General features: G+C 41.3%; 1 protein-coding gene across 1 annotated transcript in view; it reads left to right on the forward strand.

Annotated features, from left to right (window-relative positions):
• The window catches only part of JAZF1 (JAZF zinc finger 1), a 198,635-nt gene that overhangs the window by 177,340 nt on the left and 4,339 nt on the right, over positions 1–16,956 (forward strand). The window contains exon 4 of the mRNA XM_064444351.1: positions 11,574–11,743. Within this exon, the coding sequence (XP_064300421.1) occupies positions 11,574–11,743 (170 nt within the window). The remainder of the gene's footprint in view (positions 1–11,573; positions 11,744–16,956) is intronic.

Genomic DNA, 16,956 nt, shown 5'->3' on the forward strand with positions numbered 1-16,956 from the left:
GCCCCTTCAGAGCGTTCTTGTTTGATACAGACATAAATTGCACCGGCAATTGTAAAGCTACTGTGCTGTAGAATTGTATTTTAGTTGCACATACCTGTAATTAATTGTATGGGAATTTTCACAGTCCTCTCCCTAAGGAACAATTTCATCGAAAAGTAACAGAGTTGTCTAGACTATAGCAACTCATAAAATCATCACTAGTTTTGGTTTTTGAGCTACAAAGCAGCAATAGAAACATGGCTTGTAGATTTAAAGTACTTCCAAGCACAGGAACTGTTTTATAATCCCCATCGTAGTAGTCTAACCTGGCAAACCATTTTTAACAGGGTTCAGAACAGAAAATGTACAATAAGCTTAAAGTAAAGATTATCTCTGTGTTAATTTGTGATAGGGGTTTTTTTGGTGTAGAAGCGCACGCGCTGTACATGGACCTTTCTTCCTCCAAATGTGTAAAAAATAAATTTTGTAGAAAGCACATTGTGCCTGCCTTTCACAGCTGGTGGCGTAACTGGTTTAGTGTAGGAATAGCTTGACACTCAAAAAGGAACTTCAGTGGTTCTGGGTTACAATGATGGCATTCATGTTTGTGTGTTTATACTACAAGGGCCAATTGGTGGAAGGATTTTTTTTTTTTTTTTTTTTTTTACTATTTAGCTTTATAAGTAATCTGCTAATTACCTTGAAAATTACTACCTGAAAGCACAAATGTTTTTCAGAAAGTTGGAAACTGTAGTTAGGCACATGGAACTTCTAGGTGCTTATTTAAATCATGTCTATGTATATGCACATATATATTTTTTTTTTATATATATATATAAAACATCACACTGCAAGGTTGAATGGGATTTATTTGTACCATTGTAGTGCCTCGAAAACTGAAAAAATCACTCTAGTGCTGTATGTCTGCATACTGAAAGCAGTTACGGTTTTCAAGGCGTTTTTACAGTGCCTGGCAGGAAAAAAAAAAAGGCATACTTATTTAGGCCAGCACTTCAGTGTGCTGAAGATGGTGAAACTTAAGCAAACGTTTGAGTTTTCCTTGCACTGTAGCCAAAGCAAATCAGAAGTAGAAAAAAGCAAGGTCTAACATACCTTTTCACACTCGAATGACTTAAAACACAGAGAGGTTTATTTCACGGGGGAAATGGTATATTATGAGTCGATGTTAGCCAGTACATGATCATCAAAATGATGTAAATTTTTAGGAAAAACAGAGTGGTTTGTTCCTCTCGTGTATTACCAGGTGAGGTAAAGGCTGTGAAACGTTTGCTGACCCCGAAACTACATATTCTCTTGTCTTTTTAGCGCTTGTGGCCTGGCAGGTGAAAGACACCACCCTAATTCTTGCCTGAAGGTGAAGCCTGGTGCTTTGTCCATGCCAGCACAGGATCCTTCTTGTAAGGTTTTTCCATATATAGTCAGACAGCATCATTCACAGCAGTTTCTCAGCACTTCTGCCTTTAATGCCAAGGGATACAAGAAGTCAAGGAGCAATGGAAAATAACAACTTGAAAAATACTTTCATTTCAACCTCAGCCCAGTGATATATCATCTGAAACAATTCACACCTGCTGACATGTTTTGTACACCTGATTGAAACAGTGATAGCCTCAAAGAAAGGTTTCTGACAGCATACCAGGCACAGTGCAGACTTTATTTTATCAGAATCTTTGCTTTTAAAAAAGAGAGAGGATACACGACTCCCCACTGAATGTGTTCTTATGTTAGGGTGTTAAAAATGCATTTCTTTCTCAGAAACATGAAGTAGGATTAATTAAAAATCGTAACAGATTTTTCTGTAGGTTTTGTGCGTAGGCAGGATAACAAAAGCCTTGATTCTGGCTCAGTAATCAATAGACATTTTAGTCCTTATTGGTAATTCTGAGTATTGTCATTAGGGCTATCTTTCAGATTATACTGATGGAGTTTCTTAAATCTAGGTGGTCAGAGCATTTAAAAGCAGGTAGACAGAAGCCTAAGTAAAGTAATAATGGTTAAGTATTATATAATAACCTTTAACTTTAGAAGTTTTTATAAAAAGTACAGTATTATATAAGAATAGTAACTTATGTAAGTACAGTAATAATATTTAAGTATATTTTCGTGCAAAATAAATCCTCCTGCCCTTCAGTGCACAGAAGTGGAGAATCTGCCATTGCCTCCCTCGTTGCTGGTCAGGGGTTTGTAACCCTCCTGGGGCTCATAAGCATGAAATTCCCTCAGCCTGAAGCTGCTGAAAGAGCGCTGAGCTGCCCCGGCTCTCTGCAGCTCCACCTCACCCTGGTCCTCCATGGGCAGCCTGCCGCAGGATCCCTTTGGCACGATTCAGCCCGTTCACACGTGAGGGTCTAAGGTCCGGCCCAGAAGCACCCTGGAAATCCCCACGTAGCTGAATCCTGCTGAAATCAGCAGTGATGCTCGTGCAGTGAGCGCTACCTGCACAGGGGTAGCAGTTCCCTGGGTCGCAGCTCGGCGCACCCTTGCTGGATTTGTGCGCTGATGAGCGCAGAGCGCGCAGCCGTCGGGGTGGGTAAGGGCTGTGTGCATTAGCAGTTTTATGGCCTGTACTGTAAGTGGCTGAATAGCTTTTCTACAGCTGTAAAGCATGTTTAACCCAATGTTATAAAACACGTCTCAAATGTATTTTCATAGCTTCATAAACCGTAGTTCATTTATGTAGGTACTTTTTATTGTAATCCTTTATCTTAAACATGAAACTGTTTCCTGATACCGTTTCTATTTTTTTCTTCTTTTTTATGAAAAAAAGGGGAAGAGAATAGAAAAACTGCCTTTTTGTTATATGCATCAGGAGAGTCCTTAAGTATGGTAGTAGTGCCCTGAACTTGTATTTTTGTATTTCTAACCTCAGAATGCAGGCCTAGCAACTAAAAAGCCAAAATAACATTAATTATGGCTGCTCTTCGCTGTGGTTTTTGGAGTATAAGTTTGGAACAGATGTTTGGGGGGAGAGGAGGAGGGAGGAAGGATGGATTGTTTCTTTTTCTCAGCCCCAACTGGTTTTAATTCTTTCTTGAACATTTTGAGAATATCTTTAAACATTTGCCAGAGTTCAGTTAACATCCTGTGACTAAAGGTGGAAAATGTCCTACTTTGTTTTCCTTCAAACATATACCTGCTCTTGCTGCTCGTGCCAAAGCCAGAGAAAGAAAGGATTCCAGCTGGCATAGGTTTTATTACTGTAACATTAATTTACAAGTTAAGCCTCAAGTTGGGAGGGGTCTGCTGGACTGATTTATTTATTTACTTTTTTTATTTTCATGATTTTAAAAAAGTGCCGTGTAAAACACTGCCATTTAATTACAGGAAAGTTAGGCTCTTTTCTGGTGAGCGTTTAACAGCTTATTCGTGTTTACATGAAGTTGTAGAGATCTAGTTTTAAAATAAGTTTAAAGTAGAGATTGTGTTCTTGGGTTTATCATGTTTTTCCTGTACTACGTATAAACAGAAGATTGTACATTATTGAAAGCCCTTTTTTGTGGAAAACAGGATTGGGAAAAAAAGTTTATATAAGAATGCAAAATAACTTCCCGAGACTATTGGCGCAGTGTGACCATAAAACCTCAACAGCACATTGTGCAGTGACATTGTAACAATTTGCTTTAGCACCTCTGCAGCCTTCTCAGAAAGTCCTGTTCTACAAAACACATGCCGTGGTATCGGTTGACTGTTTTTTTCAGAATCGGTTCTTTGCATGCATGTTTTTGTGATTAGTTGCTGTTTCGCAAGTAATTGGAAGTGGAGAAAATTTTTTTCTTGTCTAGCGTATTACATGTCCATTTTATTTGCATACGTTTGTACATTCAATAAGTTGTAACGTACCTGCTTATATAGGTGTGCAAGCTCCGTTTAGTGGATTTATTCTCTCTGGATTAGGATTTTCTGTGTTTTCGTTTTAAAGGCTGGTCTTTGATATACCAATATCAAGATACAGATACATCAAGATAGAAGGTGGCGCACGGTTGCTCCTAAGGCCAGATAGAGTCCAGCTGCTCCATCAACCCCTATATTGGCTCTGGAGGACTATTTTTTTTTTTAACCTGAGTGGTGAGCAGATCTCATGTGTAAAGAAGTTCCCAATTTTACTACCACTAAATAAGAAAATCTAATACTGATGTCATACTAATAGTACTTTGAATAAAAACCTTTATTTTGTACCTTCATCATTTTAGCTCTACCTCCAGGATTGTAGGGTGATTTCTCGTATAGGCTAGCTCAGCTGAAGTCATTCTGTACCAAAATACAGTAATATTCGCTTCTGTGTTTTCCCATATAGCATCTGAAGTGTTGGCATGCTTTGAAAAGTGGATTCAAACCTTGTAATTGAATATGTTTTCAGTCACTTAAAATTCAGCATGAGCTTACACTGAGCATTTAAATGAAAACTAAAGGTGATTTGAGATGTTGGAATTGATCTATCTACCATTTCATTTAAAACACTAAGGTTATCCGTGGGTTGGGGCCATAACTACTTGTGAGTTCATCCTGTTCGAGGTGCCACCCTGCAAAATAGCAAGGGGAGAGTGGCAAGTATCTTTTCAGACTGTCTCTGTGACTGTGCACGTTACAGTTGCCATTTCTGTGGTGACTGTGAGAGAGGGTAGAGGGTGTCCAAAACATCTGCCTATACCCTTGCTTGCTTAAATGTTCCCTTCCTCAGTATAGCAGACCCTTCTTGCTGAAAGCTACTCTTCAGACGATGCAAACAAACAAGAAAAAGGTGGGGTTTTTTGTGTAACTTTTCTCCAGTGCTTTTAAGTACCTTGTGCAATAAAGATAATGTTAAAAACCATATTGCATTTTGTCCGTGAATCCATATTCACATCATTACATGAAGTGCATTTTTGAAATTGTCTTGGTGCTTATTCGCTAACCGAGCCTTGTTTCAGCCAGAGACAATAGAAAATTAGTTCTTCTGAGTAGTAATAGTTCCTAAACAGCTTGTTATTTAGCACTTGATACTTGATCTGAGCTAGGAGAGGGCTGGAAGGAAGGGTGGTTTCTCCAGAGGACATTTTTCTGGCCAAATCCTGCTCTGACTAGTGTCATGAGGAGGAGTAGGATGCTGGCAGTGGCGATGGCTGAAGCGCAAGACGAGGGACGTGCTCCTGGCGCGAGCGTGTGTGAGAGCAGCCCGGCAGCGACTGCCGCAGACCACACAGCCCGCAGGACCCGCTGCGTGGGGGCTGGCAGCGGCCAGCCGGACATGCCCTGAGCCTCCCCCCACACACACTCGGCGCAAGGCCAAGTCAATAATAAGTTGTAATTGTTATTTTGATGGCTCTTTTGTGATCGTGCAGTGGGATGGAGGTCTCTGCCAGCCTTGGCAAGTGCCCATTTGACAAACCATAACCATCTCAAGCAGCTCCCTCAAGTGACAGGAGAGCTGCCAAGCATGCAGTTGGCTTTGAGAACAGATTTGCCTCTTCTCTCCCAGGAATGAGGTTCAGAGATATTTGCTGGGATAAGAGAGAAAACTTACTGCGTGTGCTTGGGCCCATTGGCTGAAGAAAGGCTCCGGCCTTCACTGTGGTGAACCTAGTGCTTGCTTTACGTAGTTTGCTTAATCCTAACATTGGAATTGCACTTGCAATCTGCAGCACCAGTGTCTGCAGTGGTGCACAGCGCTCTGTTCAAACTACTCACGGTTTTCTTCAGTTGTATTACACACGTGTTTGCATCATCTTTGTGGACACGAATGATAAAACTAGTTTTGAAAATACAAGAAATTAATCTGAATGGACCTTTCACAAAGGCTGAAAAACACTTTGTCCTCTGAGTCCCCTTCTCCCCCCACCCCCCAAAACAAGCAAGCAAAGGAAAAACCCTGGCCTAGTCTGTGTGGATGATCCAGCATCTGAAATTTGTTGTCCGAGTTTGCAGAGGCACTGCATCGTGCCACCCGTACCAGCTCACAGCCGAGAGAGTCCTGCTACAGCTTCTAGGCTAAAGACTTCCATAGCAGCCATGACTCATGTTATTTAACTGTTTTGTATTTCATTGCCCCTAGCATTTATTTCCTGTGCTTTATATAAAGGAAGAATATTTCATTTTGAATGACTTTATATGTCTTTAGATCAGCAATGAGTATCAGCTGTGGGAATGTTCTCCCTGCTGGTGAGCATGGAGGAGCCTGTGTGCATCTATGGGCACAGAGGGAAGAAGCTTGACAAATCCGTAAATGTGCTTTAGTGTTAGACCAAAATTCACATAATATTAATAATTCACTTTTTTTTATCAAGGAAGCTGTCACAGTATATGGGAATGCAAGCTTCTTAACATTAGAAGTGCTGTCATAAAACTGTTTCTATGAAATACAAACTGCAAGTCCTGCACGGGACAAAGTGAGAAGCTGAATTTTTATGAGAGATCATTGGAATTACCATGAACTTTCAGTGACACTACCCATGTTGGTTCCCACTGTAGTAAGCTATTTGCTCATAGTTATTCATTGTATACTTAAATGTATGCTTTCTGGTCACAAAAATAATTGGCAAGGATGTTTTGAGTTTGGTTTTTTTTCATGAGAGGAGAAAGAAGGACTCGTAATGTTCCTGATCAGAGGTCAAGATAGATCGTATTCATTGTAATGGCACACACAGCTTGTGCTGGTTTTCATCAGCTTTGTCTTTTTTATATTTCAAGGCAGAGTATAGAAGTCTTTAGATTTAAAAACTGACATAACTACAAACAACACCTGCAAGAACCAAGATTCGTTCAAAGTTGAGGGGAAAAAAATCCTCTGTAAATCTCATGGTGGAATGAATTCAGTCACGCAAAAGGCAGAATTTAACTTGGCTACAGTGGTGTGAATACTGAATAAACCCCAGAAACATAGAAGATAAGGCTCCAGATTTTCAGCAGTGTAGCTGGGATGTTACCTATTCCAGAATGTCAAATGATAAACTCTCTGCAAAATGTTTCTGAGCTATTTAAATTACTGATTTCATGCACTGGAAGAAGTAGTAGATGGGCATTCAAGAGATGAGATCTTTGCTGCAGGATTAAGTGATGTTCTTGCTGATTTTGATACCAAAACTGACTGTATGAAGAGGTAAAGCAAGTCTTTATGGTGCAACTTTGCTTTTCATCGTGCTACAAAGACTTCTTACCACGCAGGGAGTAATCATAATCCCTTTTCATGCATGTGTTTGCTTTCGGCAAATGAAGTGCTGTGATGCAGACAGCCTTCTTACTTGTGACGGGTTGTGTTTAAATGCAGCATAAAAATTAAAAGAGAAATAACTTGCTGAAATATTTTGTGAGCCTGTACATTCTCTGTCTTTTCATAATTACTAATTTTAAGTAATACTTGGCTCTGATATAGCATACTATGCCAGCTGTGCCTAGTGGTGTTCACCTCAGGTCTGTGCTCACCTCAAGTGCATCTCCACCAGTGGAGTCCACCTTCTCTTTGAGGCCCAGTGGCATTGTCTCAGCGTGGAAAATTCCAGAAGAAAAACCCCAAAACTAGCGTTCTTTCCTTGCCCTTTATTTTGTTTCATTTTTTGATCTGCTGGGGGCAACACAGATGAAGTGAGCCTTTTGGCAGGGCCACTGGAATGAGGAGAGGGGAAATGGCTTTGTGGGCCAGATCTGAGGGAATATTGCATGCAAGGGCGGGGGCAATATTAGGAAGATGTTACTCAGTCATTTGGACGATAAAACATTGGTTTTAGGTTAGACTGAGGTACAACTATGTAGGGTCACTGAATGAAAGCCAGATGATGAAACTGGATATGGTAAAAAGCAATGAGCTAGCTAGCAAGGAGCCTCAGAAAGCATTGCCAGAGGAGAGAGGTGGAGAAGGCAGTTTTCTTGCTATTGTAGAACAAGTATTTAGTTACAGTAATAATATTGTGTATTTGTGTATCATCTTGCTGAAAACACATGCTTCTCTGTTACCCTTTCCCCTCTAGATATTTACATACTTCATCTTAGAGAATTGTGTCTTGTTGACTTTTGGGAGAGTGTTTTTGCTATTCGGACTTCTGAAGCCTAATTCCGATATTTTTCCTTCGAGTACTACACAAGAAGAAATGGTAACGCCGTTAGCACACGTGCTGCAGGCGCGTCTCTGCTCGGTCCCCCAGAAGGGCAGCGTGCCCCAGCAGAGCGTCCTGTTTTCCACGTGCATGGCAACATCCACGCGGAGATCAGTGAGCCAGCTCTCTCGGAGCTCTCCTAAGAATTATTGCAAATACTTGTCCAAGTCACGCAGTCGTTACACCCTGTAACAGGGCATAGGTTAGGTGCAAAGGTGCTTAATTGTTTGGGTTTTTTTTTTCCTTTTAAAAAGTAAATATTTACAATTCTTCTTGTGAAACACCAACCAAGTTTAAAATAAATAAAAAAAAAAAAGGAAGAAAGCAAGTTATATCTTGATCAAAGTGCGCTGCTGTGCGCTTCCCCTTCAGTGCGCTGCTGGTACCCTGGCAAGCTGCCCGAAGGAGCCAGCGGCAGCCGGTGGCTCGGGTTGCAGTTTGTACACCTGACGTGTAGCTGAGGACCAGGGACTCCTGCTCGGCGTGGGAACGGCTTCGCAAAGCCACCGTCCTCGGCCTTACAGTACTTAATTAAAATACCTCGTCTAGGGGCTGTTTATTATGGCAGCGCCAACCTGTGTGTTGTGCTTTTTGTTTTCCCTCTCCCCCCCTCCCGCCGATGTGTTGCACGCCATCAGTGAGGCACCGCACGGGTTGCCGCTCTTAGGCACTGACAACTGAGGAAATTAAATTCTGAGGCGGAATCAGTTAAAAGCCTGACTAAATCGGTGTTGTTTTTCTATGGCAACTGAAACAACATAATTATTTAAAGGATAAATTTTTATCGCTAATGAATTTTTTTCAAGACAGTAAGTTTTTTGCATTTTGTTTATACCTCTTACATTTTGGGATTTTTAATTTATTTTTTTAAGAGAGTACAAGCAATTGATTTCAGTAAGACACTGTTAGATAAAAGCAGTGATAGTCTGCAGTTCCAGCTTTGTATAAAAAGTAATGTGCCTTTTAGGTACTTGGCATTGTTAGTATTACTGTTTGGTGCAAGAAGAAATATATATTTATATGGTTATTCATACCTGGAAAAGCTCATCATATTTGTAAAATCCATAGTGACAAGTCTGGATCTAAAAGCTTAAGACAGCAGAGCATTTGCTTATGCTGTTTAAACAACTTGTTTGACTATATGAGACAAAATCTTGCATTTTTGTTCAGGTAAGCTAATTAAAAGAAAACCGTAAGGATGGTGTGACCTCACAGGTGCTTACGCATGCATTTTGGTTTCTTCTGTCTCTCTCCTTCAATGCATCTACCTGTAAGCAAAGCATGGGCAAAAGTTGTTACGGAATTGGGTCTTACTGTACAAAGTTATTATAAAAATTAAAAGGATGCCTTGAAAGTACAGGAAAACCTATGGAAAGGCGTGATTGCAATGACTGCTGCTTCTCTGCACTGTTCTGCGTATCTTTTCCCTTATATCCCATATTACATGCTCAGTTTTATAGGGGACTGATTGTTGTTTTCTAAAATCGTGCTCCTTGTTATCACTAGTAGTAGTGATATCCTTACTAGGTGCTGTACAGTGTCAAACGATGTTTTCTTTGGAAGGACAAAATCTTATTTGGGAGGGAATCGCCCCCTCTTAAGGGAGCGTACAAGGGGGGTGGTTATAATGGCAGAAATCATTGGTATCAGTGTTTAGAACTGTGTATTTTCTCATTCTGTGAGTGCATGCATGTATTTACAATAGGGTTTTCTGTTGCATTTGCTTGAAAAAAAAAAAAACCCACTGAGCTGAGAAGTTTGAAAGGAACAGCTTGAGGAATTCTTTCCATCAAGATACAATCAAGGGCAGGAAATCGGCAAAGCAGAGTTGTGGTTTTGCCTCCATTTTTTTATTATTTAATTAAACTATAACTCTTAACTTCATTTTAGGTTAACTGTTCCTAAAGTTCAGAAATATTTTAAGAGGTCAATAATGCTTTCTTTGGCTTTCGCTCATTCGGTGTGGGATAAGGAGTGGCAGTCAGCAGGGCAGAGTTTTCCAGATGTGCTGCAGAGCCTGTGTGCGTGCGCTCATGTCGACAGTTGTTGACGGTGGGAAACCATCCATCTTTCCTCATCTGCGCACCACCCTGTACGGATGAAAACCACAGGAAAGAAACGTGGATAGCCTGACATCTGTAAGCGAACTTACAGTATCTGATTAAAGCTGAGGAGCCCTGAGTACTTGCAGCTACCAGTTGACATGCATTTTTACTCGATGATGGAGAGGTGCCGAGTCTGAGTGAGGGTACTGGGGGAGGGGGAATCCAAAGGGAAGAATTTGAGACGATAGGTGTGTATTCAGTTTCTCCGGAAGGAAAAAAAGCCCAGAGACTCCATTGTACATTGCCGCATGGGTTTTCTCTGTGAGGTCGGGATGTTTCTTTTTTAAAGTGCCGTGAGGCATCTGTCTCATTTTTTTTCTCGGCGCATAGAGCTGCTTAGAGGCGTGTGTTTAAAGGGCATATGAGGGAAGCAAATAGAGCCATGCAAGTGTCACATAACTGTCTTTAATAACGGGAGCTATTCCAGCGCTTGGAGCCAAATCATCTTTCAGCAGAAAGGATAAAATTTAGCAGAGCTGGGAAAGGGAAAGAAGAAAGGGGAGGGGAAACACAGCACCACCTCCTGCTGACACCACAGAAGTTTCCCTCAGCTTTCCCTCTCTCTCCCTCTGTGCATATATTTTCTTTTTAATCAGCTGGGGCTCTTCCCTCCCCTGCTTTTTTTTAATTTTATTTTTTAAACTGTGTTTTTATAGTTGGAATTCTGCTTTTCTAATTTCTCTTGTTTCACATTTAACTTCTTCAGAGAATTTCATTAATAGTTATTGCAATTAAAAATAATAAATAAACTCAGCACCAGCTGCTCAAATGGCTGTTGTAGCATATCTGGAACATAATGCGGTCTGTTCAGGGCAGCCACACAATGCAATTTATCCCCACACCTGAGGGAATGAATTTCACAACTGTAATTGCTACAATATAATTCTTATTAATGTTGTGCTATAATTCGTATTAATTCCAAAGGGCTAGTAAATGCATTAGGACTTGTCAACATATTATTTTACACTGTTTATGATCTGTAGAATTACGCTCTTCAGTATTGTATTGCATAAAGAAAAGCCTTAAAATTAGCTTTAATTGCAGGGGGGGGAAAAACCACAGTTTCTATTCGGGCACTGGGAAAGAAGGATGGATCCTGGTGTTTGAGGAGTAATGAAACTGCATTTTAAACTAAGTCCTTTCAACTTTCAGTGCCACAGAGTTAACAGTTTACGAAGATATATTAATAATGCCTGTCCTGGTTATTAGAAAAAGAACCACTGGTGTCTTTATGAAGGAATAACTATAGGAAGGAGAGGGTTATAAAATTAAACATAACTGTCTTCCAGCGAAGACAAAAATGGGGAAATTACAAGTCATTGTAACTGATGTAATAAATGCAGAATGTGTTATCTTGCGGAGCTCTTATTTATTCTTGTTTTATCTCACTACCCTGCTTTTCTAGGTAGTGAATATGATGAGGAGGAAGTAGACTATGAAGAATCAGACAGTGATGAGTCCTGGACTACAGAAAGTGCTATCAGCTCTGAAGCTATCCTTAGTTCAATGTGCATGAATGGAGGGGATGAGAAACCTTTTGCCTGTCCTGTTCCTGGATGTAAAAAAAGATATAAGGTAAGCAGTACTGCAGGCCTACCTCATTTCCTGCTGAATGTAGTGCGGAGGGCAAAAAAATGCCTCTAAAATCGGTTTGCACCTTTCTTGTTTAATAGACTTTTCGCATTTATTTTTGTGGTATTGTAGCAGAGTACATAGTTTATTCACTGGTTTCCTTTCAAGCACAGCCAAGGTATCAGTTTTACAAAGGGTGTAGCCTTTTGCATCCCTGTTTGTCAAGAGAGATTACATATAGTGACTCTTTTAACTAGCTTTCTATGATTTAGACAAATTAACTGCAGAATGCAGGAGGAACTACCACCCACATAATCTCTTGGGTCCCTTTCAGAGACACTAAATAAAGAGCTTCTGCCCATTAGTGCCAGCATGAATTCCTTCTGCTTAACTGCTGGAGGGACTGCCTCTCCTTTAGTGAGACTGTGCCCAGGGTACTCTTCCCGGTAAAGGTGATGTGCGGAAGGTGGTGACTAACGTTTTGCAAGTCAGAGGTCACCTCGGGAAGGCAGAGCCTCAGAGAAATTCTGGCATCGTTCTGTCCTGGGTCTGAGTCCCCGTGACCAGCCTGCACAGCCATTAGCGTGTCTGGCCCCACCATGCAGGGCTTGCATCCGTCTGCATGACGTGAGGGGAAGCGATTCCACCCCCAGCCCCCCACCTTTTTAATTACTCTCCATCTTGAAAAGTTTTTGTCCATCTATGGGAGTGGAACATCTTTAACTTCAAACCTTGAGCTAGCCGGTGTAGAACATGCCATGATTTTGTGAGGACAGGAGTATTGCTTCGCGTGAACTGGTACAGGCACGGATGAAATTGTATTGAACAGCCTGGACTTCAGTATGCTGTTACATAGTTACTGAAATCTGGGAACAGAAATAGCATGTTGGCATAGTTCTTCTAAATCATTTTTTGACGTTTTTGCATGATGTACTGGAAAATTCAACCACTGACCTATACCCTAGAAAAAGCAGTGGTGGTTGGGTTGGTTTTATACTAGTTTTATTTTATGGTTTCTCCTTTAAATAACTGAAAAGTAGGGACTTAAAAGAGAACAGAAATATGAAAGAGAAGTATAGGAAGACCAATAACATTTGAGATAAAACAGTCGTGACAAGGATGAATAAACTGTGCGTGAAGTTGGGTAGTAGATGAAAACGTGTTTCGGTGATGCCGCAGCTGTGCTGGATGCAGCAGCTCCCATAGCAGCAGGTCACGAGGCTGGGATTCCTGTACAGATCAGTTAATACTGACAATACTTACTTAAAACAAGAGCAAGAAAGCAGCGTGATTGTTTCTTAGTGATTCACAAGTCGTCTTTTGCAGAGATCAGCCTTAACCATGTAATGGTTATTCTCTTCAGTTACAGGAAAAACTGAACACCTCCTGGGGCAGGGCAGAGGGAAAGTATGTTTTCAGACTGTTTGCAAGTATTACTTTGCAGATATACCCACATTAGTTAAGATTAATACTTTTCTTGTGTGTGGTAGAAGCTGTGCCAGACGAGGGGTGTAGTATAAAAGCTAAATCCCTTGCTCAGGAAGCAAACAAGCCGTGGTGATTGTTAGAAGTCACTGTGCCCACAGGGCATCTATGCATTGCAGAAAACATTCACTTAATGGCAAAGGCTAGAAGGAGAACCCTGTAATTTGCTATATCCTGTCTGTTCTCTGTTTGACTGCCAGCCTTCTGTCTTTTTATTGCCCAAATAAGCAAGCTGTTTCTGCTTGCTTCTGCTATCTCACTACCTTCATCTCAAATGCATGAGGACTGTCTAAGGGATGTCTTGTACACCGTTAATGTTAGAACAGTCAGACAGGGAACAAATTAACGACCTTCAGAGAGGCTGGCAGACAGAGAGCAGCAGCAAATAAAAAGTACCGTATTTTCCTGAGAGACTCACCTCTGTTTAGTCCTGATAGGAAAACACATTTCCTTAAACTCTGCCTCACCTCATTTCTCTTTTCTGTGGGCTCTGTTTCCTCCCTTTTTTCTTTTCAGCCTGATTTTTTTCTTTTTGCATTTTTATCTTTGTTTCCTTCCTTTTAGCTTTGTGTCAACTGTGTTTCTTGTTTCCTCTTCATCTTCCTTCTGCTTAACCCCCTCCTCTGATGAATTATTTGTGGAGTCTGGGTAGGGAGTCCTGTGATCAAAGCACTGGGATTTTCTGGTGGGTACTGGATAATCACAGTCAGGGCTGTAAAACAATTATAGAGCTCCAAACAGGAACACGGACATGCACATACAGTAATTGCCAGGCTCACTTTACGGCTGAGAAAGGATGCATTCCTTTAGGGAGCAAGGAGGAAAGGAGGATGTACACAGTTTTCTTTTGTCTGGCCTTAGGTGACGTACGTTTGAGAAGCAGAAATGTTATTTTTAAATGTGTTATTTGTATTACAGTACTGCTTAAAGGACCCAGTAGGGATGGGGCTCCTTTTTGCAAACAATGTGCAAGGATAAAAGATGGCCTCTGCACTGAAAAGCCATTATGGAAAGGTAAATAAGACAAGAATGAGTACAACAAATACTCCCAAGGACTGGGCTGGGGCGGACAATGGAAACTGTAATGAGAACATGTTTATACACAAGCCCAGATGAGTATCAGAAGACCCCACTGGCCTCCTGCCCAGCTGCTATCTCTTGGCTGTTTCCCATAGGCAGTGCAATCGAAGTGAGTCATAAACATGTAGTTGTTCTTCAGGGACTTTATTTTTTTAAGAAATAAAATTGCTTGCTTATAATACTTATTGGTACTCGATATAGTATGGCATGGAGTTTCTTGCGCCAAAGATTCTGTGGGGGAGAAAAAAAACCACCTTTTTTTAATAATAAGTAAATTTGTGGGCTAGTCAGAAACAGCTAAATGAATCAGGAGCACACTGACTTCTAGATGCTTAAAACACAAGCCTCTGAATTTCTGAAGCTTGCTTTCTTCTTCTCTAATTATGGTTACTGGCCTAGAGAACAAATAATAAGGTGGGGGGGGGTTTGCCATTTATGGTTGTTTTTTCTCCATATAATTTGTATTTGATGCCTTAAGTTTGATTTTTAGAAAATCATCTGCATGATTCAAAGGAACCCAGAGATCTTAGCCTTGTTTCTGTGGAGATTTTGGATTTACATCCATGTTTACGTGCCCTGTCCAGAAGTGTGTGGGTATTGAGTAGTTAATGTGCTTTGCAAAATGCCACCTGTAGGAGCTAAAGTGTGCATTTATGAAGGTGGCAATTAGTTTTCCTTTTATTCCAGACCACCTGTATGTCCCAGTTATTTGGTCTCTGGTTCTGGAGAAGGACATTCAAAATGTAGATAAACTTCTTCAGATAACTTCCAAAGAGCAAATGTAGTCTGATACATAATAGATATCAAAAAATCCACAAATAATGCATATATATTATTATAGAGAAAAACCTAGAGCATTTGTCATAACTTTTCTAGTTTGTGCAAACACAGTAATAAAAGAATAATGTTTTTCCGTGCATACAAAATGTAGCTTCTGTGGCATGACTGTCCTTGTGGCCTTGGGCGAGAGGAGAAGTGGTACCATCCAAGAACGCCGAGGTATTGGGCTTGTCTCTCTGGCAGGTGTTGGGATGAGGGTCCCAGGCGTGTCGGGTGGGGCAAACCCCGGGAAGGCAGATCTAAGAGCCGTCGGAGTTGGCGGAGCTGAGGGAGGGAGAATATCGAAGTGAGAGAGGAGGAAAAGGGAATTTAGTTGAAAGAAAGGAGCAAGCCAAAGTTCGCAAGTTGAGCGAAGAGGAAATGGACCCACAAAGAAAACTTTGAGAGGAACAGCCAGGAGATACAAAAACGTATATGAATATCCAAGTCTGAAAGAAGAAATCCTCCCAAACCGTCCTTGACCTCTCTTTTCCTGCTGGAAGGGGGTGGCAAGCTCTCTGCAGCGTAGTGGCTTCATGAGTACTGCTGTGCAAGGAGCCCTGCCCAGCGAGTGTCCCTGTGCCCGTGCAAACCAGGTAGCGCCAGTGTAACATTCTCTATCTCCTCCTGATCCGGTCCCAGGTTAATGATTGTTTAAGATTTTAGAGCGCCCTTCTATACTGCCATCTTCTTCCTCAATCATTTGTGAGAGCAAATAACAAGCAACCTAAGTAACCAGAGCAATAAAAGTGATGTATGAGTTTGGCAGTGGGTTTTGCCATACCTCAACAAACTCAGCCCAGACATACAACAAAATGTTTACGTTACAGCAGTGGAAAAAGTGCTGAAGAGCCGACTGTAATTCTAACAACAGTTTTCTTTTAGACAGGGGTACAGGTCAAATTTCATGTTAGACTAGTTCCTCATACTCTGCGTGGCTTACTGTTTTTCAAACCTTCCATCGCCCAGTTCATTCCATGTAGGTTTCTGGTTTAGAGTTTCCTTAAATTTTTCTGCCTGAAAGTACTTTCCCCCTTCATCAAAGCACGGTGTGTACTTGAGGCCAAGTGGATCGTTAAAAAATCTGGGTCAGAAGAGTACCATTGGCATGGATCAGTGAGGGTATCTGTGACTGCAGATTTGTGGCATCTGTAGCAATTGATACTAGTTTAAAACTATCTTGAAGTGATTTCTTACAAAAATAAAAAGTCTGAACAGGTTTCTGTAGTTTCTAAAATATATCTATAGGGTTTGGGGGATAGCTTCGTTTCTAAAATTTCACTGCAGTAGCAAAAGTTTAGCAGGTCACCCCCCAGATTTCCTCCTCTTTGAAGGCTTAGGTCCTTAATGGTACTCAGGTGTTGACAGATGCCTATGAGAGCCCTCATGCCATCCAGTGACATTCCCAGCCCCTCGCCCCAACTGTCCTGCGGGTGCTGAAGGTTGTAACTGTGTGCAGAACCATCTAAAACCTGCCTCAGGATCTCAAATAACTTGCAGGGAATTCACTTGACTGCTCTTGAGGATGATTTGTAGCCTTGATGTGCTCTTGTCTGTCTTGGTGGTGCAGCATTGTATCTCCGCCAAATACTCTTCACCCAGAAGTAACCTGCACTAAAGGCTCATATTGGTATGTCCGGATTGTATTGGAGACTGAAGATTCTTGTCTCCCACGTCTCAGGTGACAGCTGTGCAGGCGTTGCCCAGTATTTTTAAGGATGTAGAAGACAATTTGGGGGCTGGACTTGCAGCTTCAAGTGAGGATTCAGTGCCTGGGTGCTCTAGAGGAGAGAAGCATGAATTTGTGGGCAGAGCAGTTGCGTGGAGTCTTG

Source organism: Phalacrocorax carbo, chromosome 2 (assembly GCF_963921805.1).
Source record: "Phalacrocorax carbo chromosome 2, bPhaCar2.1, whole genome shotgun sequence".
NCBI lineage: Eukaryota > Metazoa > Chordata > Aves > Suliformes > Phalacrocoracidae > Phalacrocorax > Phalacrocorax carbo.